The 25,033-nt window shown below is 45.6% G+C and overlaps 1 protein-coding gene across 1 annotated transcript in view; it reads right to left on the bottom strand.

The window, feature by feature from the left end:
• LOC119857051 (ribonuclease inhibitor-like) overlaps positions 1 to 23,155 on the bottom strand; it is a 39,287-nt gene extending 16,132 nt beyond the window's left edge. The window contains exons 1-6 of the mRNA XM_043516331.1: positions 23,120 to 23,155; positions 21,714 to 21,946; positions 19,484 to 19,657; positions 15,898 to 16,068; positions 8,666 to 8,836; positions 5,814 to 5,984 (exon numbers count right to left, since the gene is read on the bottom strand). Coding sequence (XP_043372266.1) covers positions 5,814 to 5,984; positions 8,666 to 8,836; positions 15,898 to 16,068; positions 19,484 to 19,657; positions 21,714 to 21,946; positions 23,120 to 23,155 — 956 coding nt within the window. The remainder of the gene's footprint in view (positions 1 to 5,813; positions 5,985 to 8,665; positions 8,837 to 15,897; positions 16,069 to 19,483; positions 19,658 to 21,713; positions 21,947 to 23,119) is intronic.
• Between the last annotated feature and the right edge of the window lie 1,878 nt (positions 23,156 to 25,033).

The raw sequence follows: 25,033 nt of genomic DNA, 5'->3' as shown, positions 1-25,033 counted from the left end.
AAAGACCAAAAAATTAACACCTAGCAAGAGAGGCAACTGAACATGAGAAGACAACATGGTTGAGTCTGGAAAACAGACAAGGGGGGGGTGGTCAGGAAGGGCCTATATCAAAATCTGGGCTCAGACACACTGAGGCTTTCACTTCAGACTTAAGCATAGAGAAGGTATGCAGAAAGGAAAGATGGAGCTCAGATGGCCTATCCATCTGTGGAAAAAGTATGACCACTTGGGTATCTGACACATTAAGGGTGCATTTACACTGCGTGCTTCTTTAAGCAGTTTGTAATGTACATATTCATGTAGCCCCTCTAGCATGTATATAATAGCAGTTTCATCAGTGAGTAAAGATGCACCTAAAGGGTGGGGGTATGTACCGAGTACTTACCCTACACTGCTCTCTACTCACCCTACTGCCTGTCCAGTCTACGCTGCTGTTTATACATACACATGTTAGTGACAGGTTCTGGCAGCTCCCCATTGCTTTTCACTGCAGCAAGTAGCTACACATACACTACATGCTGCCAACACTGGTGCGTAGCACAGGTAGGGCCAGCCCCAGGCAAACTGACTTTGGTGCCTCCCCCTCACACACATTCAATATAGAGAAAAATGAAGTCTAGAATGAGCTTTTACCTTTATTTACTTGGCATTTGAAATGAACAATGTAAAAATAAAAATAGATTTTTTATTGATTTTTTTTTTTACTTTTCATTAATCCTAACACAATTATACTGTATAAAAAATTCACTTCCACCATCTAATTTGGCACCCTAGGAGACCGTCTAGTTTGCCTATATGGTTGGGCCAGCCCTGAGCATAGGTGTAGCCTACAGGTTACTTCCAGGAGCCTGTGTAAAAGCCAGGGCACGGCACCGATCCCAGGAATCGATGACATACCTCTACAAAGGTCTAGGCCCCTAACCTAAAACTGATGCTACAAAGTCCCAGCAACAATAATAATTCAAACAGGAACTCATCTATCTACAAAAAGCTTCTTCCCACCCTTTCATCGACCTAGGAAGCATCCCTCAGCCCTCTCCAAAACCCCAGTCAAACAGGTGTCTTTAAAAACATGCCCAGAAGGTCACCAAATTCAGGCCATTTTGGACAAAGAGGAAAACAAGTTCCATAGTCCCAGTACCCTTCTAGAGAATGCTCTGCCAGCCATCCACTCTCTTTAATAACAAGAGGGATCCAGCTTGGGTGCCCCTGATGACTGCAGCTGTGGCAGTCTGGTATGGGGGAGAGAGGTGATCCCTAGGTAGTCTGGTTCCAGCCCATTTAGAGCTTTATCCCTTGTAAGCAACACCTTATACTTCACCTGGAGACCAAGGGGCAGCAGTGCAGATCATAGAGCACTGGGGTTATGTGCTCCCAGGGAGATGCCCCACTCAGTAAGCGAACCGTTGCATGTGCATAGCTTCAGTCTCCAGATGGTTTAAGGGGTACAGCGACCCATAATACTTTGGCAGTGAGTGGTGGAACTGTAGGCATTGAAAGCCTTTGGATTCCTTTCCACGTGCCCCTGTTATAGCAGTTACCCTGTATTCCACAAAGGGGTGGTCAGCCAAGGTGAGTTGAACAGAACAGAACAGGGTGAGTAGGTTGTAGGTGCATTTCTAGTGGGATGGGGAATTCCTCAATACACAGAAGGAAACGCCTGGGAAATACTTCACAAGCTCGTTCATTGCTACCATTCTGGTTCCCTTGAGTTTAAGTAAGTGAAAACCATTACCGCTGGCACACTGCTCTGGCTTTCTCAGAAAGTAACCCAGGGCCTTAGATTCTGAACCCCACAGGGAGAGAGTTGGGACTCTCACATTGCAGAGATATACTAACCCATTGTTCTAACAGTCACACACCTAGCTACTTCTGACAGGTTTCAGAGTAGCAGCCGTGTTAGTCTGTATTCGCAAAAAGAAAAGGAGTACTTGTGGCACCTTAGAGACTAACAAATTAGAGACCACCCCCCACTGTTCCTCTGATATTCTTGTTAACTGCTGGAATTAGCCTACCTTGCTTGTCACCATGAAAGGTTTTCCTCCTTTCCCCCCCCTGCTGCTGGTGATGGCTTATCTTAAGTGATCACTCTCCTTACAGTGTGTATGATAAACCCATTGTTTCATGTTCTCTGTGTGTGTATATAAATCTCTCCTCTGTTTTTTCCACCAAATGCATCCGATGAAGTGAGCTGTAGCTCATGAAAGCTTATGCTCTAATAAATTTGTTAGTCTCTAAGGTGCCACAAGTACTCCTTTTCTTCTAGCTACTTCTATTGCTGATGACAGAATCTGACTCCACCAACACCACAAAGAGGAGTCAAAGTGAGATTGAAAGAGTCAAGACTTCCCCCATCCTCCTTTCCCCTCAGCATGTCAGCCCAACCAGCTTACACCTCACACCCACTTACCAAGATGTAATCCACATCCCCTCCAATTCACTTCTGAATGTGGCTCAGTGAATCCCACTGAGACAGAGAGACTCCTGCTGAATCTAATGGGGTACAACCAAGGGCCCAGACAAAACAAGCTGAGCAAGAAAAGCAACAGACAGTTATAGAAAGGTACACTAGCCCTCCCTTACCTGACCTTATGCATACTTACACCTTCTCTTAACGCCTTGGCTTTAAAAGATCAGCTCAGACTCCCTTACACAATTGCGGACAAGCTAGAGATAAGTCTAGAGGAGTTTAGATTAGTCAAAGGGATCCTGAGTGTGAGGGACTCTGATGGGGGGCAGCAGAGCCACACAGGCCCTGGGGCTTCCCCTAGATGAACTATTTCAATATCTTGTTTATGTTTCTGCCACCACCCGCTATCTTTTTCATTTTCACTCCGCTGATCATGCTTGGAGAAAATGCTTCCTACTTGAAAGTATTAAAGGGTGGGGGTGGAAGTAGGAGGATAAGCCCTTTCCTGGCCCCTCCAATCACCAGTTTGAACCCAAGTTATTGATTAGACATTTCCTGATTTTATGTGAAGAATATCTCCATGGCAGTATTAGATCTCTCAGTGCTTGGATCAATGTTCTTCCCCACAGGCTTCCTATGCTGCCTCCCCAGAAGCCACTCAACAACAGACTCCTTGAAGGGCTGACTGCCTCAGCTGCAGGTTTGTCCTGACGCTACCTCTGACAGCAGGTGAGGAGGTCAACTCCTCCTTATTAATATTTATTTGCTTTTATTTATTTATTTATTTATTTTTACAGCTGGCTCTGGTGACCCATGTTTAATTTTCTTTTTTCTTCCCAGCTTGTTTGGGAGAGTAGGAGCCAGTGCTCCAGTTTTGGGACTGCTGCAGTTCTAAGGGAAGGGCCCCCTCTCAGCCATGTTACGTACAGCCATGTTGCATTGACACAAAAGAAGAGGCTTTGGGAAATAACTCGTTCCTGAATTGTTATTAATCTACAATATTAAGATTTTAAATTCTAAGCAATTATGAAGGCTGCCTTTGAAGTGTCTATGAAGGGAACCCATTATTGTCACACAAAACCCAAATCTGGGTAAAGTACCTGTGAAGCTGGTAGACCAGGTGCCAGCTCTTGCCAAGGCTATGTGTATCAGATGGAACTGACAAACTTATAGCTGGAAACCAGACCTGCTCACCTGTGGGGTTAGTATTAGTCAAGGTACATATAGACTTACAAGAACGTATTTAGTGTCTAGATTCTACGAAATGGTTGTAAATTGCTGCATGTATTAATCCCACTTGCAATGTCTGTATCCAATGCTGTAAGATATGTGAGTTTTGCTTTATAACTTTAAAAATGTTTGCTGTGAACCCAGTCGAGGGGGTGGGGGATCATTTCCTACCTATTAAGAAGGTCCATCAAAATTAAAAGGGGCCACTAAGAAACATCACATACAAAGGCTTGGTGAATGGCCCTATCACACCTTGGATATGCCATGTGCAAGACAGCTGATCCCATCAGCTTGAAGTCTGGATGAAGAACATAAAATAGAGGCACAAGAAAATTTCTCATTTCTTTTGCTGTTTGGATTCTAATAGGGCCAGAACAACTGAATCAGAAGCAGAGATCCCTGGGGTTACCCTGGTCAGCCCTGAAAGACATTTGGGAGCTGGCAGATTACTACAACTCTGTCACCTTCTGAAACCATAGTAGACTATAACTCATTTGTGCATATATATTTTTGTCTGCTTTAACCTTGCATTAACTCATTTCTTTTTCTTAGCTGATAAATCCTTAGTTAGTTTACTATAGAATCGGCTACAAGTGTTATCTTTGGTATGAAATCTAAGATGCAAATTGACCTGGGTAAGTGACTGGTCTCCTGGGACTGGAAGTAACCTGGATGTCTTGTGATTTTTGGAGTAAAGCAAACAGCTATCACATAATTTAGTTTGCCTGGGTGGCTAACTGGACTGGAGGACCATAGAGGGCTGTCTGTGATTTCTTGGCCTGGCAGCTATAGTGCCTAAGGGGCTTTTCACTTGTTGCTTAGTTGGTAAAATCTGAGTACAGTGCACACTGTTTGGGGTTTTGTGCCCTACTTCTGGGCTCCTAAGTCCCTCCAGGCAACACAACAGTACCTCAGACATACCACTAGCCCAAATGCCACAGAGCTCACTTCCATTTACTCAGATTCATTTCTCCTCTTCCTTCCTCTCACTTTGTTCCTCTTCCTTCCCATTGTCTGTTGATAAAGAAGCCAGGTTTGCAGCCTAGAGACTTTTCAACATTCTCCTGAAGTTGTAGATTTTAAACACTGGGCATCTGCACTGGACTAAAATGGCTCTTAACCTAATACTCTGGGATATTAATCAATAAAAGAGCTTCACAGTCACTTATAGCAGCCTGGGATTGTTACTGAACAACAAACTAGACCTATGGAGCTAATTGGAACTGCCAGCACTGCCCACATCTGTGAGAGCTGCTGCCTAGAGCAGTGCTTCTCAACCAGGGGTACACAGAGGTCTTCCAGGGGGGTACATCAACTCATCTAGATATTTGCCTAGTTTTACCACAGGTTTCATAAAAAGCACTAGCAAAGTCAGTACAAACTAACATTTCATACAGACAATGTCTCGTTTATACTGCTCTATATAATAGACACTGAAATGTAAGTACAATATTTATATTCCAATTGATTTATTTTATAATTATATGGTAAAAATGAGAAAGTAAGCAATTTTTCAGTAATAGTGTGCTGTGACACTTTTGTATTTATGTCTGATTTTGCAAGCAAGTAGTTTTTAAGGGAAGCTTGGGGGTATGCAAGGGAAATCAGACTCCTGAAGGGGGTGCCGTAATCTGGAAAGGTTGAGAGCCACTGACCTAGAGAGATTGGCAGGCTCAGGAAAAGAGGAGTTAAGGACAAAGTACCTGGGGTGCCCTGTAGATAGTTCCCAGCTAATGACTGTATCTGCTTCATTTCTTTTCCTCTTCTTCCCCCCCCCCCACCCCACCCCTTCTCTATTTCTTTGTCTATTTTTTAGGCTTTGCCTCATGATTACTTCTTGTAATGGTGGTAAAGGATTTGAATGAAGGAAGTTTATTCTAATCAAATTGTGGAAGTCTCCTATAATTGTGTTCTCATTCACCCTTAGTGAATAAAATAACCTGAGTACCTACAATAGAATACACCGCATTTAGAATTGCTGTGTGATCCATCTACCTATCCAGTAAAACATGATAAATGTGCAAAACAAGGGGCGTCTATCCCACTCCTTGGGAAGACGGTGCTTTGCACAGGTTGTTGGTGCAGTTATAGAGGTGCTGTGCATTCAGAGTTGAATAACTGAAGTAATAATTACAACAACAGGCATAGACTAAAGGAACCAACTGTTACTTACTTTAGTTTCTGCAGTTTGCAGTGTGGGTGTTTCAGTCCCTTACACAGCAGCTGCACTCCTGAATCCTCCAGTTTATTATGTTTCAGGTTCAGCTCTGACAGGGTCTGGCTGGTGCTAAGAACAGAGGAGAGGTCCCCACAACAAGCAGCTGTGAGATGGCAATCCCACAACCTGCAGATAGAATCATACAGAGGGAAACGATCACTTGTTTGCACCCTACTTGCTGCAACTGTCTTGCTGATGTCAGTGTCCACCTGGAAAAGGATGGTTCATTCAGAAGAGATCAGTCACAGGGCTCTAGTAGGAGGTTGTGGGTGTGCCAGCTGAGTATGTGAGGGAGATTCCCAAACCTGAGCCATTCTTTTTAGGTGACAGATCTGAGGAACTGTCCCAGATTGAGGTATCATTAGAGGAGATTTTAGAACAAATTGATAAATTAAACAGCAATAATTCACCCAAGAGTTCTGAAGGAACTCAAATGTGAAATTGCAGAACTACTAACTGTAGTCTGTAACCTATCATTTAAATCAGCTTCTGTACCAGAGGACAGGAGGATAACTAATGTGACACCAATTTTTAAAAAGGGCTCCAGAGGTGATCCCAGCAATTACAGGCCTGTAAACCTGACTTCAGTACTGGGCAAACTGGTTGAAACTATAATAAAGAATAATATTGTCAGACATATAGATGAACATAATTTGTTGGGGAAGAGTCAACATGGTTTTGGTAAAGGGAAATCATGCCTCACCAATCTACTAGAATTCTTGGAGGGGATCAACAAACATGTGGACAAAGGGGATCCAGTAGATATAGTATACTTAGATTTTCAGAAAGCCTTTGACAAGGTCCTTCACCAAAGGCTCTTAAGCAAAGTAAGCTACCATTGGATAAGAGGGATTGGTAACTGGTTAAAAGATAAGAAACAAAGGGTAGCTATAAATGGTCAGTTTTCAGAATGGAGAGAGGTAAATAATCCAGCTAATGTCTCAGGTCAATACACCAACATATACAAAATGCCCAACATTCAAATTTGAGACTAGGGGTCATAGTCCTCTTCACTGAAAGCAATGGGAATTTCTCCTTAGACAATTCAAAATGTATACAAATGTCTCCAGACCACATTTGCAATGAATATACAATATGCCAAATATTCTTGTAATGACTCCTATCTTAATCCTTGCTGGTGGATGTATTAATGCTATTTTTTGTTTTACTAACATCAAATATTTGACACACATCAGTACTGCTAACATGACAAAGGTAATTCTGCAATCTCTATCTAAAAGTAATGGGAAATATGAAATGAGGATTACTGAATATTATATCAACAAAAAATTGATTTGTGATGTCTTAAATCCCCTTTTTAAAGTGTTGTAAGGAGGCTTGGGAATAGTTTTCAAATATTTTGCTGAAATCTGTACATTTAGGCTAATTACAGGTGGGATTTTCAAGATCACTCAGTGTTGGCCTAATTCTTACCATTAATTTAGAACAACGGAAGTGACTTCAACAGGAGAAGAGCTAGGTCAGCACCGAACACCTATAAAAATCCCATTCTAAAGTGACTGTATTGTTTTGGGTTTAGTGACAGATGAAGACAGACATTGGTGCAATAGGGAAGAGGTAAATTTGAAGGCTGTCAAAAACTATAACGTAAGTTAACTAGGCTGGCCATACTTTAGGTTTAACTTGTGCTGTGGCAGAAAAGAATAGGATAAACTTGCTCATGGGAGCAATTTGTTTCTTTCTTTAAAAAGGAAGAAAGATCTCCACCCCATTTGATTGATCTTCACTGCTTTCTTGTGAGTGTCCAGGGCTCTTTTTTAACCATGGGATTCAGACAGGAGAATGCTACACTGGAGAAAGAGGCATAAATGAAGTCCTTTGCCTGGCTTTCTTGCTAAGCTTTGAGGAAATGATTACTTGGGGCATGCTCATATAATCCTAATGGAAGCAAAACAGCCACTGAAGTCAATGGAAGTACTGCTTGCATTAAGACTGCAGGAGATGTGCTTTGTATACCATGCAAATTGGGAAAGAACAATGTTCTAAGGGTCAAACTGCCAATATCTAGTCACAAAAGGATCTGGTTAGAAATGGCCTAGGGTGGATGAAACCCTCTTGTACCTATTTATTGTATTTTACATCTTAGCTGATTATATAAATAGATGTTTTTGCTCAGTAATCCTCATCCAACATTTATGGTAAAATGCTAGGAACACCCAGAACATGAGGGTACATCCCTGACTATCCGTGTCCTGCCTGGAGTTCCCAGGGAGCCTCTGGTCACCTGGCCCTTGTGTGGAAGTTCCACCTGCCTTTGGATGCCCCACCCCCACCCCCGTCCCAGTTCCCCAGAAGTTCTCTTGGCTGTGTTCCAAGAAGTGCTTGGGGATGCAGAGGAGCAGGAGAATAAAAAAGAAGAATTTATAATTGCTGAGGGCTGCTTCCTCAGTTGGAGAATTCTCCTTTTATAAGGGAGGGAGCCCTTGGAGACCCACCTGCCCTCCCCTCCTACTGCACACTGACGGGACTTGGCTGTGGCAGGCAGATCCCATGCACACAGCTACTGAGGGAGGAGGGACTCTGGCCAGCTTTGGAGCGCAGAGACCCGTATACAGTGGGGGTGGGGCAATGACCCGGCACACACATCTCAGTCTCTACCTGTGGCTGGCCCGACTAACCCCTGCTACTCCCCATTTTCTCCAGGTTTTGCGCCCTGGGCCGCTGCCCGCTTGCCCTGCCCTGGCTGGGCCAGAGTACGGCAGGTGCAGTGCGGGAACTCTTCCTGTTGGATTTACAGTGCGACCGTACTAACCAGCACAGACTAAAGGGGACCGGCTGGTACTCACTTTATTTTCTGCAGTTTGCAGTGTGGATGTTTCAGTGCCTCACACAGCAGCTGCACACCTGAATCTTCCAGTCTGTTATCCCGGAGGTTCAGCTCTGCCAGAGTCTGGCTGGTGATAAGAGCAGAGGAGAGATCCCCACAACAAGCAGCTGTGAGAGAGCACAACCCCAACCTGCATGAAATTATGACAGAGTTTAAAAAAAAAAAAAAGCTACTTTCCTCCCTCTGTTTCCCTCACAGATGTCTGTGTGCATCTAGCAAGATTCTATATTCTGGGAAATCAGGGAGAGCTCACAGCACTCTGACAACAGGCAGTGGGATTATAAAGGTGAAAGGCCCCTTGTGTGGATTTCTTCCATGCACACCTGCTGGGGAGGGCTCAGCTCTCATTTACACTAGTGCAGTGTTCTTCATTGCATGGCCTGTGACGGTTCCCATTGAGCCCAAGTGCAGCTCCCTGTCGATCGCGATCTCCAGTGGTGTAGCAGGGCTGCCGCTAAGGCAAGCTCCCTGCCTACCCCCGGCCCCATGCCACTCCCGGAAGCGGCCAGCATGCCCCTATGGCCCCCTGAGGAGGGGTAGCAGAGATCTCTGCGTGCTGCTCTGGCCTGCAAGCACCACCCCCACAGCTCCCATTGGCCAGGAACAGGGAACTGTGGCCAATGGGAGTTGTGAGGGTGGTGCCTGCAGAGAGGGGTAGCGCGCAGGGGCACATTGGCCCCTTCCGGGAGCAGCATGGGGCCGGGGCCGCCCGAAGTAAGTGATGCCTCCTTCAATGGGCAGGTTCTGAATAGCTCTGCAGCATTAAGACCAGGAGTAGAATGAGTACAGCAGGCCCAGTTATGCTGGACCAGCATTTCTCTTCCACCACCCAACCTGCAGCCTCCTGGAGCCAGCCCCCCATACCTCCTTCTGCACCACAAGCCCCTGCCCCAGACCTCAGCCCCCTACCAGAGCCAGCATCCCATACCCCCTCCTGGACCCTGTACCACCTCCTACACCCCATGCCCCCTGCATCAGCCCTGACCCCCGTCCCAGAGCCAGCACCCCATGCCCCCTCCTGTACCCCAACCCTCTGCCCCAGGCTCAGCCCAGAGTCCCCTCCCACACTGCGGACACCTCGGCCCCAGCCCAGAGCCCTCCCCCCAAACAGGCACACTTTTGCTCTTCCAGTTTTTAAAGTAAGTTTTGCATTATTCTGCTCTTAAAAAGTTTACTCGCTTAGGTGCCTTTTTAATTCATATATTTTCCTGGTTATTTTATAAAAGAAGAATAGTTTTATTGTACAAGTAGACTTTGTTTTAGTTACATGAGTGGCTCTGTAACATTACTTCATTAAGGAGTAGTAAGCAATGTGTTTATGTAGTAGTTAATGTGGCTCTCACACTGAAGGTTTTTTGCCAAAGTTGCCCCCCTTTAAAAAATAATAAAGAGCACTGCTTTAGTAAAAAGAAAAGGAGTACTTGTGGCACCTTAAAGACTAACAAATTTATTAGAGCATAAGCTTTCGTGAGCTACAGCTCACTTCATCGGATGCATTTGGTGGAAAAAAACCATCCGATGAAGTGAGCTGTAGCTCACGAAAGCTTATGCTCTAATAAATTTGTTAGTCTCTAAGGTGCCACAAGTACTCCTTTTCTTTTTGCGAATACAGACTAACACGGCTGCTACTCTGAAACACTGCTTTAGTGTAACTCTGGAATAAATCCACTGCCCTCAAGAGAGACATACTTACAAATATAGAGTAACTGAGAGCAGTCTGACCCCTTACATCAGTTACCCTGTCTTCCACAAGTGAATGTTCAGTTGGACTGAAGGGAGAGGTTTGTTTGTGTTTAGAGAATATTACAATAGACAGAAGGACGAGGCTCACATCTGAGTCAGTGGTCTCTGTGCCACAATCACCTTCCCTCAGCAGCTCTGCATGACCCTTTGGTTTTGGCAGCAGTTTTCCTTCCTTCTCTTGCTTCTCTCTCCTCTTTCCCCACAGCCAGTCAATCTGGACCCAGGTCCCTGACACAACTGTGCAGCTAGTGGTGTCACCGACTCCTGTGCCTTGGGCCTAGATTGGGTCACAACCCAAATGGCAGGGAATGGATCCCCCCCCCCCCCGCTCAGAGGTCCTAGGTGCTCAGGGAGGGTCTCTCAGTCTCTCCAAGCAGACAGGCTAAAGCTGATTTCCCAGTGTGAGCTGCCACCATTGTTGAGATGAGTGACTAGACCGGTCCCAAGAGAACTGAGCTGTGTCTGGCCTGAATGTGGCCATGAACAAAGGTAGGACCGGTATGGCATACCAGGTTTGTGGGCTACTGAATTGCTTCCTTCTGCTCTCATTCCAAATCCAGATTCACCCCACTCAACACTGACAACCTCCAGGCCTTTGATGTCCTCCCCTCAAACAGCGTTTGTCTGCTAGCATGTTCCTGAATGAGATGCTGGGCATACAGCCACATCACAGCACCTGGGGTGCTCCTTATAACTACTGTGGGGGTCATGCCTGGATGGAGCCTCCTGCCCAGCTTCTTCCTCCAACCACACCAGAGGTCCCTAGGAATAAGCCACAGAGCTGAACATGAGCGGTCAACAGGTTTGGACCCATCAGGATCTTTTAAAAGGTCCAACAATCTTCAACACCTCCAAACACCTCCAACACTTCCAATTCCAAAGTCTTCTGCATCATCACTTTTGATTAAGGGGTTAAGGCATTTTCCTGTTACGAAGTCCCTGATATCTGTTGGTGTTTCCTGGCAGGCTGCTGCTTATGGGATGAGATACCAAGCTTTCCAGAGGAACTTCTACTTGTTTGTCAGTTTGCAAACAGAGAGGCGGAACCTCCTGCAGTTTTAATTCCAATATCAACTAGAGGATTTTCATCTTCATATCAGACAAGACTCAACCTGCAGAATCAACTACAGCATTTGGAAAATCTTCTTATTCTGAGGAGTCCAACACCATTAGAATCCCCACTCTGCCCTCCAAAAAAAAGGGCAGGGGATGCTCCACCAGAGGTTTTAGCCTCAACAACTGCGAAATCCAAGTTTGAAGGGTATGTCCTAGTAAAGACAGGTTTCAGAGTAGCAGCCATGTTAGTCTGTATTCGCAAAAAGAAAAGGAGTACTTGTGGCACCTTAGAGACTAACAAATTTATTTGAGCATAAGCTTTCGTGAGCTACAGCTCTCTTCATCGGATGCAAATGCATCTGATGAAGTGAGCTGTAGCTCATGAAAGCTTATGCTCAAATAAATTTGTTAGTCTCCAGGGTGCCACAAGTACTCCTTTTCTTTCTAGTAAAGACAGTTTAGCTGTGGCTAACATTTGTTCTCCTGTTGGAAACTCTTATCACCAATTGGAAGTGTAACCTGGTTCTGGAACATCTACTAAAGGAGGTCTTTGTATCTATGGCTGGCTACTTATCCCTGTACTTCCTTTCATGCCATGTTACTTTTCTAGTTGCAATCACCTTCAGAAGAAGGATAATTGAGTTAACTGCCTCATCTAGCAAAAAAACCCCTTTTCTCCACAACCTTTTCTAGAAAAAGTGGTACTCAGAATTATTCTAGAATTCCAGCCTATTGTAGTTTTTCCTTGCCATGTCAATCAAAACTCCTCTCCTAAACTAGCATTCCAAGAGATTAGGTGGCTCTGTCTGGTTGTCTACAGGGCCATCATTCTGCCTGCAGAGAATGCCTTGTTCATTTCCTGTGTTGGCTGGTTCTTTGGCTTCAGACTTCAGTGCTGGAGTTGAGGCACTAGTGAAGCCTGGAGAGGGGCATTTTCTTTTGGGAGTGCTGCTGTGGGGGGGGGGGGGCGGGAAATGAGGGGGAAGGTAGATGGGACTTGAATCAGGCTTTAAAATTTTAAAAAGCTTTACAAATGATTTAAGGTATTACATACAGCCAAATCACTTAAAATATCACATGGTAACACTATCTTTGAGTCTCTTCTTTACAGTTCTTTTTTTAAAAAACAAGAAAATTCCAAGACAAACTATGTTAAAATGCGGGTAAAGATTGAGTACCTCAGTGACTAAAGGGTAAAAAACATTACAGGGATATTGTTTGATTTTGTGATAATGACATCACAAAACTCAGGAAATCATGAGTTAAGGTGCCATTTAAAAGAGATAGAGATGCACTGTTAAGGCACCATGGTGGGGGGGTTACCATTTTTAAAAGTCAGATTAATCAAATCTAGGACCTTGATCATGACCTATTGCCTTGATAATGTGGTTACTGCATGGCATCCCTGCAAGGTTAGTTAGCGTATTTCTGTACCTTAACATGTTTGGATTTCTCAAGCATAACCTTACCTCTGAATAATACGAGATAGACTCAAAATCAAGGTCTGCATCCAGACCTGAACTCATAGTAGGGTTTGGAACTGGGCTTCTGGCTCAGGCTCATGTCTAACAAACAATAGCCAGATCTTCCCCCATGACACAACCCCTCTACTCAGCTTCAGCAGCACCAAGGCATCCGCCAGCTTTCCTAACCAGACAGTTGAGGAATCCCCTGGGTGCCACAGAGCCGGCATTACATCAATCCCCAGAACCTCTTTGGCATGGGGGGGTGGCATTTCAGTGGGCGTACGTGGGGAGGTGCAGGCAGAGCACTGCTGTGCTTCAGCAATCGCCAGCTGCCATATTGATCTCTTGCAGGCTGTTACCAGCTGGCTTAAGTTTGAGCAGCCTCAGGTGATGGCGGGAGGGCAATGCTGAAGTAGGGTCGTGTTTGTCTTCACACTTAGGCCCAGTACTAAGCACAGCCTAGACCCAAGGATTGACTCCCCAGTCCTAATTACAGGGATTATTAATTAAGAAATCTATTTACAACCCGAAATGTAGAAGCCACCAGCTGCTGTCACTCCTCTGCAGGAGAGTGGCACCTTCTCTTCCGCAGGAGAAGAGAAGAGCCAAACATCACTGATGGGGAGTGTAAAACGAACAGATAGACAGCACTAACCTGCATCCTATCCATCTACACACTGGCAAGCAGAGCTTTAAGACCTTGCTTTATGTAACCCCTAGGCCAGGTGAAGTCGGCAGCAACAAGGGCCAGATTCAATATCAAGGGGTCCCTCTTAACAATAAAATACAGAAGCTTCTCGAGACCACACCCAGTAATCTGGGAAAATTAAACACTTCCCCTCTCACAAGCACTGAGTCTGTATAGCAGAGCAAAACTTTTCATAGAAAGGGGAAAGGAACCTGACATTAATTTGGGAAAACCACCCACAACCATGATTCAAACACACAAACCCATGAGCCAAACTCCCGCCCCAGAGTACATTGGGCAGCAACCTTTGCCTCCATTCTCACCTGGCTGTGTGAAAGTCCAACAAACAAATGTCCCTCCCTTTAACACATTACTCCCCTCTCCCTCCACCGCACCCCACTCCTAGCCACTGTCCTTAGTCAGTGGAGACACAGAGTCCAGAGATGCATTCACATGAGTTCACCTCCCATCGGGGGGAGGAGAGGAGGAAGGGAATGCAAAAGAAAAGTCAAGCAATGCCTTCACTGCTGCCACTGCAACTGGTCATAGCTGCCGCCCTTCATACTGTGTCACAGCCTGCTGCTGCACTGTCATTCACTCCACCACACTGTCATCTGCACAGTCACCTTCTGCTGCCCCGGCCTCTCCTCTGTGAGTTGGTCTCTTGAGGTTTCATCCAAGTCCTAGTGACTTCAGCTCTCAGTGGGGGAACCTCAGGCTGGGCAGTCTTTCACAGAAATGCTGCCCCACTGCCTAGCACTTACACCCAATATGTCAGCTCTAGCAATCACTTAGCAAAACAAGAGACTCTCAATAGAGACTAATTAACTATCTTTAAACAGGGGAGAAGGGCAGGTCAAATGTTGCCTTATAACCCTTCAGCAGAGCCCCAGCCCAGCCTCTCACTCTCCACTGGAATTTGGCACCCAAGCCCCCTGCTTAGCGAGTTCAGTTCAGTTGAGGGTGATCCCCTCATTCAATCACGCCAAGTACAGTTCTGCAGCCCTTCACTCATACAATAAGGATAACAACATTTCATTGCCCCAGCATTCAATATGAAAGTGATTTGTAACCCAACACCAGCCAAAGCTGATCACTTGGGAAACACAGCTCTGGCTGCTGGATACCGCAGCAGAATAGGAGTGTTCATGTAAATACATTCTGGTCCTAAAGCCTCCCAGTTGTTTCATCATTTGCTGTCAGGGTATAGCCCATTCAAACCTTGCTTACATTTAGGACTAGCAGAGAAAGATGGGGAGAGAAGTCACTCAGCCTTCCAAGCACAGGATCTAATTATCTTGGCTGAGAATGGGGGTCCCTGCATTATGGGTAGGTGGCTTTAAACCCAAACTTCCAATGATGGATAGCAACTGCATCAGAAGGAGGCTGATTTTGTAATTCACTCTGCGGATGTTTTTGGAACTCAATTTTCAAGAGAGCTTAGCATTCATCCTACAGGCCTCTGACGCACTGGGCAGAAGGATCACAATAGAGCTGAGCTCATTTGAAAATCTGACCCCAAGTCTACAGAGTCCCCCAGAATCTCACAGGCGTTGGGTGAGGCTTCTGCCTTGGAAACAGAAGAAATTAGCAGAAATGTATTGAAACAGAAAAGGGAAGAGCCAGGGCTTTCCCCAAAGGGTTTAGGGTTTTTTTTTTTTTTATAATGAATCCCAACATTTGCATCTGCCCTGTTTGTAACTAACCACCCATTCCCAATTGAGTGTATCAGCTCAGAAAGCAAGATTCAGAATCCCCAGGGTCCTGAGGCCTCCTTGGCTTTTATTGGTTTTATACAAAAAGGTCAAGGTGTCAAAAGTCATTAAAACAATCTATAAAATAGATTAGAATAGTAAGAGTAAGAGCTTTTTAATGAACGCATTTTATTACAAGTTGGAGTTTTTTTGAGAGACTAGTGGGCACCATGCAGCTATCTTGCAATCCGGAGCCAATGATATTTTTAAACAAACTCTTAATAAAATGCTGTATGTATTTATTGCCCAAGGGACAGTGGAGCCAAGTGTCTGGCGTGGGCCCACCTTGACTTCAAGTTTCCGTTTTCCAAAGAGGGCTGACTGGGTGCATGCTGTGAGCTATTGATGGGGACTCTAGAGAAACTGAGTTCAGTGTCTCTCCATGAAGCTGCAGGGAGTAAACATCAGAGATCAGCCATACATCATGTCCCACATTTTATAGAAAGGATATCTGTAAATACTAAAGAGGCCAAACATTGCTTACCCCAGTCTCTGCAGTCTGCAGTTTGGATGTTTCAGCGCCTCACACAGAAGCTGTACTCCGGATTCTTGCAGTTCATTAGTGCCCACGTCCAGCTCTATCAGCCTCTGGCTGGTTTTGAGAACAGCAGCAAGATCCTCACAGCTAACATGTGTGATATTGCAATAATTTAACCTGCAGGACGTAAATGTATAGAAGTGAGATAAGTGCCTGAAAGGAACAGTGTGATGAGCCCAACAGGCAACCCCAACCACCAGCCCTTCTGTGTGACCAATCAGTATTGAGGATGGCCCAGACATTTCAAGCCCCAAATCTCTGCCATTGACTAATGAGAAATAAAAAGTGGGCACCTGACTTCCTCACAAACCACCACCTCAGCCCTTTCCACTGACCAACTAGAACTCAGGATGGGAACAGGGTCCCTTAAGTCCTGCTCACTCAGCTCTTGACCAATCTGGCTGGACTTGGCACTGATCAGCCTCGGCATGGTGCGACCCAAATCAGAGCAGGCCCATCACTACAGGGAAGTTGTAAGGGGAGCCCCCTCCCCAGACAACTGGGTCCAGCTGAGCAGAAGTTGGGAGATTCTGCTCCTTCATGCTCCTGGCACTAGCTCTGCATCTCCCCTGCAGGTACAAAATTGTCTGAACGCTATGGGTATGTACTTGGGGCAGCTAGCCTGCATCACCCTTCACGGCTGCCTGTGCTACCACAGCTACACTACAGTGCCTGTGCCAGTATAGCTCTGCCAGCTAGATTCACCCCTGCTTAGTACCCGCTTCCATTCAAGAAGTGTGTTTCAGATTCCTGTTGGCACTGCCAGGCTGTAGTGCCTTCTCCGGCTTGTCAGACTGGGTTTATATCTGCTGGTGAACCACAGCACCACTCCTTAGACTGCTTCCCAGCCTGGTGAAATGCCTGTGATTCATTAATTTTATACCAGTGATTTCATTGGGGTTACTCCTGATTTACACTGCTACAAGTCAGGCACAGGCACTGACTCCATGGGTGCTCCAGGGCTCAAGCACCCATAGAAAAAAAGTAGTGGGGGTGGTCAGCATGTTGTTTGCTCTCTCTACTGGGAGTCACCTAGCAGCTGTTGGGGGTGTACTCAGCCAGGAGACAGAGGAGGGTGGAGACTTCATTCTTTCTTCCCTGCTAGTACGCTGCCTCTCCAAAGCATTCTTTGGTGGCAAGGTGGGCACCAGCGGTCTATCTGTCCCTTCCAATTTGGGGAGAAGAAAGTTACTTTTGAGGGGCAAGATAAATGAGACACACAAGCCCCTAGCAAGGTGGGAGTGGGGAAATAGGGGGACATGCAGAACCCCTAACATGGGAAAAGGGCAGAATGAAGGGCACATAGAATCCCTGGCATGGTAGGGAGAATGGGGAACCCTAGAATAGGAGATGGGGGGAAAGGAAGGGAACATATGGAGTCCCCTGGTATGGGGGAGGGGGATATGGAGAACAGTGCTTTGGTGAGAGGGAGAATGAGGCACTCTGAAATCAGGAGGGGGGACAGAGGGCATACGCAGACACCTTGGCAAGAGGGAGGGTGTAGGGTGGGGTTGCAGGAGTTCCTAAAATAGATGGGGATGGGAGGGTGGCACCTGGGAGGCCAGGAAATGGAGGGATGCAAGGAGCCCCTGGGTGTCTGCAAGCAGCTCAGCTACAGAAGGTATGTAGTGTGTGACACTCTAGTTATTAATATAACAAACCACAAGTTTTAAACAGATAGGTTTGAATTGAAAATCTGAAGGTAAAATTAGCGGGGGAGGACCCAATGTAGTCTAAAAATTGTTTGTGTTACACCTGTCAGCAATAAAAATAGGGTCTTGGATGAGCATGTAAAATAAAATACATTTCAACCGCTGCTTACATTAAAAAGTTTCCCAAGCTGGTAACTGTAGTTTATCAGCCCTGGTCCCACAAAGCATGATTCTCCATTTAAGAATGAGACCCAAAGTATTTTGGATGTATAGAGCAAGTTGCAGGATCAAACTCAATCAACAAGGTGTGCATGCCATTAGCTATTCAAAACAAATTATTCTGTGTTTAATCAGTGAATCACAGGATCTACTTGATCAACTATCAAATCCAGTTACTACTACAGATCTGTTGGTCTTGCTCCTCAAGAAGGGACAGGAAGTTGCAGCTCAGAGATGATTCCTCCTAAAGCAAGGGGGAGGGAAGGAATTTGGAAAGTGGCTGTGATGGTGACTGCTCTGAGAAGGGAAATCATTGACAGCTGTCTTCTTTCACTACATACATTATTACACACATACACACACACCTTTGCAGACTAGACAAGCCACCAGGAGCTGTGTGTGTAATGCAGAGTGGTACCTTCTTGTCTTCAACAGGTAAGAGGCTAAAAATCACTGACAGACAGTGAGAATAAAAGGAGAATAAAACAGCCATGAGATGAGTCCTAGCCATCTAACTGACTGGCAAAGCTTTGAGGTAGATGGGGACAGAAGCACCTCAGCCATCCTGATGTTCTTGGGAGAGTACAGGGGACACTATATTAGGGGTGGCTTTAACCCCAAACCTCCAATGATAGGCGGCCACTGTTGCAAAAGGAGGCTGATTTTGCAGTTCACTCTGCTGGTGCTTTAGGGACAGATTTTCAAGAGATTTCCACATCCAACCTGCAGATCTTTTAAAACATGAGGCAGATTCGTCACAGTGGGAGCTTGTGGATCTTTTGAAAACCTGGCCCCAAATCCCCCGAGTTTCCCAGGATCTCACAGGTCAGGGTGGAATCTTGCACTTATTGAAAGAAAACGAGGAGAGCAATGTATTGAAATAGAAAAAAGAAAGATCCATAGCTTTCCCCAAAGGGTTGGGGGGTTTTTTTGGTTTTTTTTTTTTTGGTTTTTTTACAAGTCCAGCATTGGCACCTGCTTTTCCCTGCCCAGTGTGTAACTGTAAACACACAGCCCCATTCCTAGCAAACTGCAGTTCAAAGGGTGTTTCTCCAAACTGCTGATGTGTCTCAGCTGAAAGCAACCCTTGGAAACGCAAAGGCAGGAGTCAGTATGGCTGAGGCTGAAGATGAAACCCAGACTGAGTATTTCAGCTCAGGTGGGGAAGGTTTAGATCCAGGTCCTGGGACCTCTTTTGCTTTCATTAGTTTTAAAATTGAAAATTAAGATATCAAAAGTCATTAAAGTGATTTATAATATAGGCTGTTAGAGCTCATTCTTACCTATCAGCTATTAAAAAAACATTTGTTTCAAAAATTAAATATTTATTAGCTCCACAGCCTGTGGCCTTTGAGGAAAGGGCAAGGCTGAGCTCTTTTTAATAAAACGCATCTTATTAAGAGTTGGTTTAAAACTCGTGTGTGCATGTGCGCACACAAATGCATGTATTCCACTGGTCTTCAAGGAGCCGGATGTGGAGCCAGTTCTCTGGTGTGGGCCCAGGGAGACTGGGTGCGTGTTGTGAGCCATCAATGCTAGTGCTGGAGAGGCACTGAAATCTCAGCTTTTCCATATAGCTGCAGGGAGCAGCCACAGACCGCGTCAGGCACTTTACATAAAGGACATGTATAAATACACAGAGGAAGTCAAATGTTACTTACTTCAGACTCTGTAATTTGCAGGTTGGATGCATCAGTCCCTCACACAGCAACTGCACTCCAGGATCTCTCAGATAATGATTAGAACTCAGATCCAGCTCTGTCAGGCTCTGGCTTGTTCTGAGAGCAGTAGCAAGATCTGTACAGCCATCATCTGAGACTTTGCAGCTCTTCAGTCTACAGCAGAGAGAAATGCAGAGACGAGTGACCCAGCATGAACAGGGCTTATAACAGATGTTCTGACAGGTGACTCTCTTCATGAAGAGGGACTGATGGGCAAACAGATATCCTGCCTTAGGCCCCAAATCTCTACCCCTTGATCAGTGAGAAACCTGTGTTGGATGGGACTTCCTTCTTAAGCCCTGTCACTTGCACTTCACCTTTGACAAATTAGCACTGAGAATGACTCAAACATCTGCCACTGATCAATGGTGAGGAATAAAGTTTGGGGTAAGACTTCTGCCCATGGCAAAGCCCCTAGCCCTTTCCATTGAGCCACCAGAGTTCAGGTTGGCCAGAAAGTTGTCCACCTAGAGAGTGTTACCTTGATTTGGGGGGGGTTGCTTGAATGTCTCCATGCCCCACAGAGCTAAGACAGAGAGAGTTTCATTCTCCTAATAAGAGTCACCCAAGCCAGGCTGACAGATAGAGACAAGACAAAAAAGCAGTTTCCTGGTCCTCCAAATTAATCAGGAGATTGACAACCTAACCCCATAAAACACTTTTGTTACAGAAACAGAACAAATAAGACACAAACTACAGATCCCTGGATCAGTGGTTAACCCTCCAATGGACAGCATGATGGATATCAACCAAACCCTGCTAGTAAGATATTGTTGCAATGAAAAAGTCACTACTCTGGGTTCATTTGTAATTTGGAATGTGTGAATTATTCTACAGATCAGAAAGTCAGCCCAAGTCAAAGAAGTGAAAAAAATTACAGTACAGCCATCTTTGGTATTAGTGTATGCAGGTGGCCAGGCATAGATATCAGCAAAACAGACACAAAAAGCACTTTGATTTATTCAGGGACCCCAGATGGAGGAAGAGAAGGAACTGCATAGATCTTGAACGATGCACCACAAGATGATTACACATGCAAGATTTCAAACTCATTATATGAAAATGGGCATCATTCAATGCTATGCCCCAACCTGTGAATGCGATTAAGATTAAGATCTTTTATAACATTCTAAAGGACTGCATCAGGAAAGTCCCACAGCACGGGTGTGGAAAGAGCCGAAGTCTAGAACCCAGGTCTGTAGGGTTCCAGGTGGCCAGCGTATCCATGCCACTACCCAACAGTCATGACAGCATTATGACCCATGAACTATATGCCCTGCAACAGAGGAAGTGCCTGTAGCCAACTGGTCCACAGGCAGTCAGGCCTAGTGGAGAAAGCAAGAATTCAGCCTACTGATTAGAGCTGGGTCCAGGGTGGGCAAAGCCAGTAAACAAGATGCAGGTCAATACCAGAGGAATAGAAGCCAAATGCCCAAACCAGAATCGTGAGCCAGAGGAGAAGCCAGGAATCAGTCTCAGAAAGATAGAAGCCAAATGCCAGAACTGGAGGATCAACCAGAGTCATAAGCCAGGAAGTGGAGCCAAAAGTCTGAAGCCAGAGGGGAGTAGAGGCTAGAGCAGAGCAGGAGTAGGAGCTAGAAAAAGGGCAAGTACAGCTGCAGGCATGGTACACATTCAGCAGCCACTAAGCTGCTGTGTGGGCTAGGCTTATAAGCAGGGCTGCTAAATCAGCAGCCAGTAAGGGGCTGTGGCCACCCTGTCAGTTTCAAGGCAGTACAGCTGGGCTCATTCCTTATCTAGCAGGCCAGCAGCTGGTCCCCAGGGCTGTGTTTAGTTCTCTGTCCTGGGGAGGGAACAGTGCATGCACTGAGGAGAGGAAGCTGCAGCTCATTAACCCCCTGAACAGCAGGGGAGCAGGATGAAAAGTGAATGCACGAGTGGCTGCACAAAAGGAGGAGAAATAGCTAATATATGGATCAGAGATTTCTTGGGCTGTAGGTAATATTTTTTTCCTCACTGCAAGGGTCCTGTTGGGGAGCAGCTCTTCTTTGCTCTCACATGATTGAGCCACCAGAGTTCAGGTTGACCAGAAAGTATCACTGACAGAGACTCAACTCTTAGCCTTACCATGTACCTGCAGGCAGCTCAGCATACCCTTTCCACACCCCCTGTCAAGTTCTTCACATACAGGAAATCTGTCAGTACTTACCTCAGTCTCTGCAGTTTGCAGTTTTGATGTTTCAGTCCCTCACACAGGAGCTGCACTCCCGTATCTCTCATTTCATTACCAGTCAGGTCCAGGTCTGTCAGGAACTGGTTAGTGCTGAGAACAGAGGAGAGGTCCCCACAACAATCTGCTGTGAGTTTGCAAGCCCTCAGGCTACAGGAGATAGATGCACAGATTAGAAAGTGAGCAGTTCTGTCTGTCCAGTCCTTCCCTTGCTGTCAGGGGGGTTGTAGAAACACTACTTTATCAAGATATGAAATCCTAGTGCTGGGGCAATGGGTGCTGAGAATGTAAACACAAGTCAGGCCAGATTCTCAGAATCACTTAGCACATTGTGTATGCGCTGAATGCTGAGCTGTTATAAAAACTTCACCCTTAGGACTGTGGGTGGCGTCTGATCCACCTGCAGCTCTCATTTATTCTGTATTCAGCATGTACTGTTCAGGTTAACGCATGTCCTGATGCAGTTGCAATCCCCTAAGCAAAGAAACAGTTCAACCTCCCCTAAAGAGAAAGTTTACAACAAACAAGGAGTAAGAGGAGAAGGTAGATAAGGGGAGCGGGGGAAAGAAAGGGAGATTACTGGGAAATAATGAAAATGGTGCTCCATGGGGGAGATATATTTTACTCACATGGACGGGGCAGCCTGTTTTCTGACTTGCTACATCATGTCTATTTAGGACTCAAAACTGAAATGCAATGGAGTTGGACAGCAAAGCAGCAACTGGGAGTAGACAGTGGTCTGGAATAAGAGGACAGGAACCAGGAGCAAGCGGGGTTCAGGGGTCCAGAGTATCAGCCAGCCAGGGATTCCTCTAGTTGCTCAGATAACTTCCTGTGTTATTTCCTGGCTTATACATAGCCCCTCAGCCAGTTGGGGATGCGGATGTTTTCTCCAATTGGGGGGTGCCGGGATGGGGGCCCCTGCAAGCCAGCACTTCACTCGTTCCCTTTTCTAATTACTCAGGTGAGCTACTGGGTGGCAGTTGTGTCCTAAGTATGACCTGTGGACCTGGGTTCAAGGCCTGCAGTCCCTCACCAAAAACAAGGAACCTGCTATGGAATATGAGGGGTGCACCCTGATTTTGACACATCTCAATTTTTTAAAATATCCCAGTTCTACTCTACCTTCCCCCTGCATTTTTCCTGGGCATCTCTATACAGCACATTGAAGGGCTATAACAGAGGTATACTATGTGGTTAACATACATCTCATATTATAATGATAAATTGGTGCAATGCTATAATCTTGTATAGGTATCAATTCCTCTAGAGTCTCAATCATTATTCTATAATCTTGTATAGGTATCAATTCCTCTAGAGTCTCAATTATTAGCATCTGTAACAAACAGGAAAAAGAAGGAGGAGGTGAAACAGAGGGTAAGTACCTTCCTTTGCTTGCCTTGCAGCTCAGAAGGTTTCATGGCTGAGAAAAGGCTGATTGTCTGTCCTCTTTTTTATGCAATTTGTTTCTTACGCCCACAAAAAATAGAAGGAGAGGTATCGGCTTGAGCTCTGTAAGCTAATCACCAGAGAGGGAACAGCACACTGACTGGTACCTCAGAGTTCACCTACGGTTTTCTTGGCCTTATAGAATGGAGGTCTTTGGGGTCACTTCCTACCCACCGTTAGAAGATCTTATATATGTTTACAGAGGAAGCTGACCTAAAAAACCATTTGAAAGATGGACATACACGGATGCAGACAATTCTGGCATGTTGACTGGCAGCCAGGCACTACTCAGTTGTGGTCAGTGTTGTCTGTCTGCCAAGTGCTAACTCTCAAGAACTGAGGATAGTAGCCCAGGTCTATTTCAGTTCATCTTCCTTTAAAAGCAAGAAAATTAAATGACCTAAACTTTTGATAATGCAGAGTCAAGGTTGCCCAGTGTGACCTCTTGCCCTTCCAGCATATGGAGAGCACACAAAAACAAACCAACAAACTTCTGAAAACTGGGAAACACAAAGTTAAAGTATGTTCCACCCCACAACACAACCTTAACTCTGCCCACTTTGAGCAATGCCTCAACATGCCAATAACCCATATATTAGCACTCTAGTTTTACAGATTATACAGAACTCTGGGAACAGAGCATATGAGCACAATGGGACAAAGTCTAACACTTTCTCTTTACTAAGGTAAAACTTAGGTTAGGTTAGATGTAGCAAGCAGGAGCTACCTACACCTGACCTACACTCAACCACTGATGGCTAAATCCACAAAGGGATGTAGATGCCTAATTGCCACTTTAGGCACTTAAGCCTAAAATATAGTTCTTAAAACCCCTATTCAGCTACTATCTAACCCTGTAAGTGCCTTAATTCCATAGGCACTTAAGTTTTGCTGGTAAAGTCCCCTAGGCACCTAAACTTCTGCTAGTGGGCAGGCACACAGCCACCTAAGTGGCCATTGAGCTGCAGGAGTCTCAAACTCAGCATTGTCCCATGTATCTCACCTGTGGGACCAAATCTAGTAGGCATGCTCTGAGCACACCAAATCAGGTCCCATACAAAGGATGGCCAATGAAGTAACGGTGCTGCAATGACTATTTAAATATTTTATACAAAGTGGAATAGCTCCCACAGGAGGAACTGAGAGAGTTCCACCATAGTTCCACATCCCAGGAACTTCCATGAGATGCAGGAGACTTAGGTTCAAGTCCTTGCTCCACATCTGGCAGAGAGGGATTAGAATTAGGGTCTTCTAGGTCCTGGGTGAAAGTGCTAACCACTGCACAATAGGCATAAGGAGGAAAGGACATCAGCACTTCCCTCCTATGAAACCCCTAGTGGAGCTAGGTGCTTCCCTCTGCCTAGCCTCAGCTTTTCCTACTGTCTAGCTCAGGCAGTTCAGTGTATTGGCTTCTGTGAATCCCATTCTTAGGCACCTAACTCTTCCTCACCCCCCGCCCAAGCTGGGGCTCACTTGGGGCTGCAGATACTACTACCTGTAGTGTACACTGGTATCTCCTGCACTCTGACATTGTCTGCCTCCATGCAGGTTTTCTGGTAGGCTTGCCTCAGCTCCTTAAGTTTCACTTGGCACTGCTTCGGGTCCCTGTTATGGCCTCTGTCCTTCATGCCCTGGGAGATTTTCACAAATGTTTTGGCATTTTGAAAACTGGAACGTAGTTCTGATAGCACGGATTCCTCTCCCCATACAGCGATCAGATCCCGTACCTTCCGTTTGGTCCATGCTGGAGCTCTTTTGCGATTTTGGGACTCCATCATAGTCACCTCTGCTGATGAGCTCTGCATGGTCACCTCTGCTGATGAGCTCTGCATGGTCACTGCAGCTTGCCA

The sequence above is a fragment of the Dermochelys coriacea genome, chromosome 6 (genome assembly GCF_009764565.3).
Source record: "Dermochelys coriacea isolate rDerCor1 chromosome 6, rDerCor1.pri.v4, whole genome shotgun sequence".
Classification (NCBI taxonomy): domain Eukaryota; kingdom Metazoa; phylum Chordata; order Testudines; family Dermochelyidae; genus Dermochelys; species Dermochelys coriacea.
This window is presented reverse-complemented; position numbering and strand designations above follow the sequence as displayed.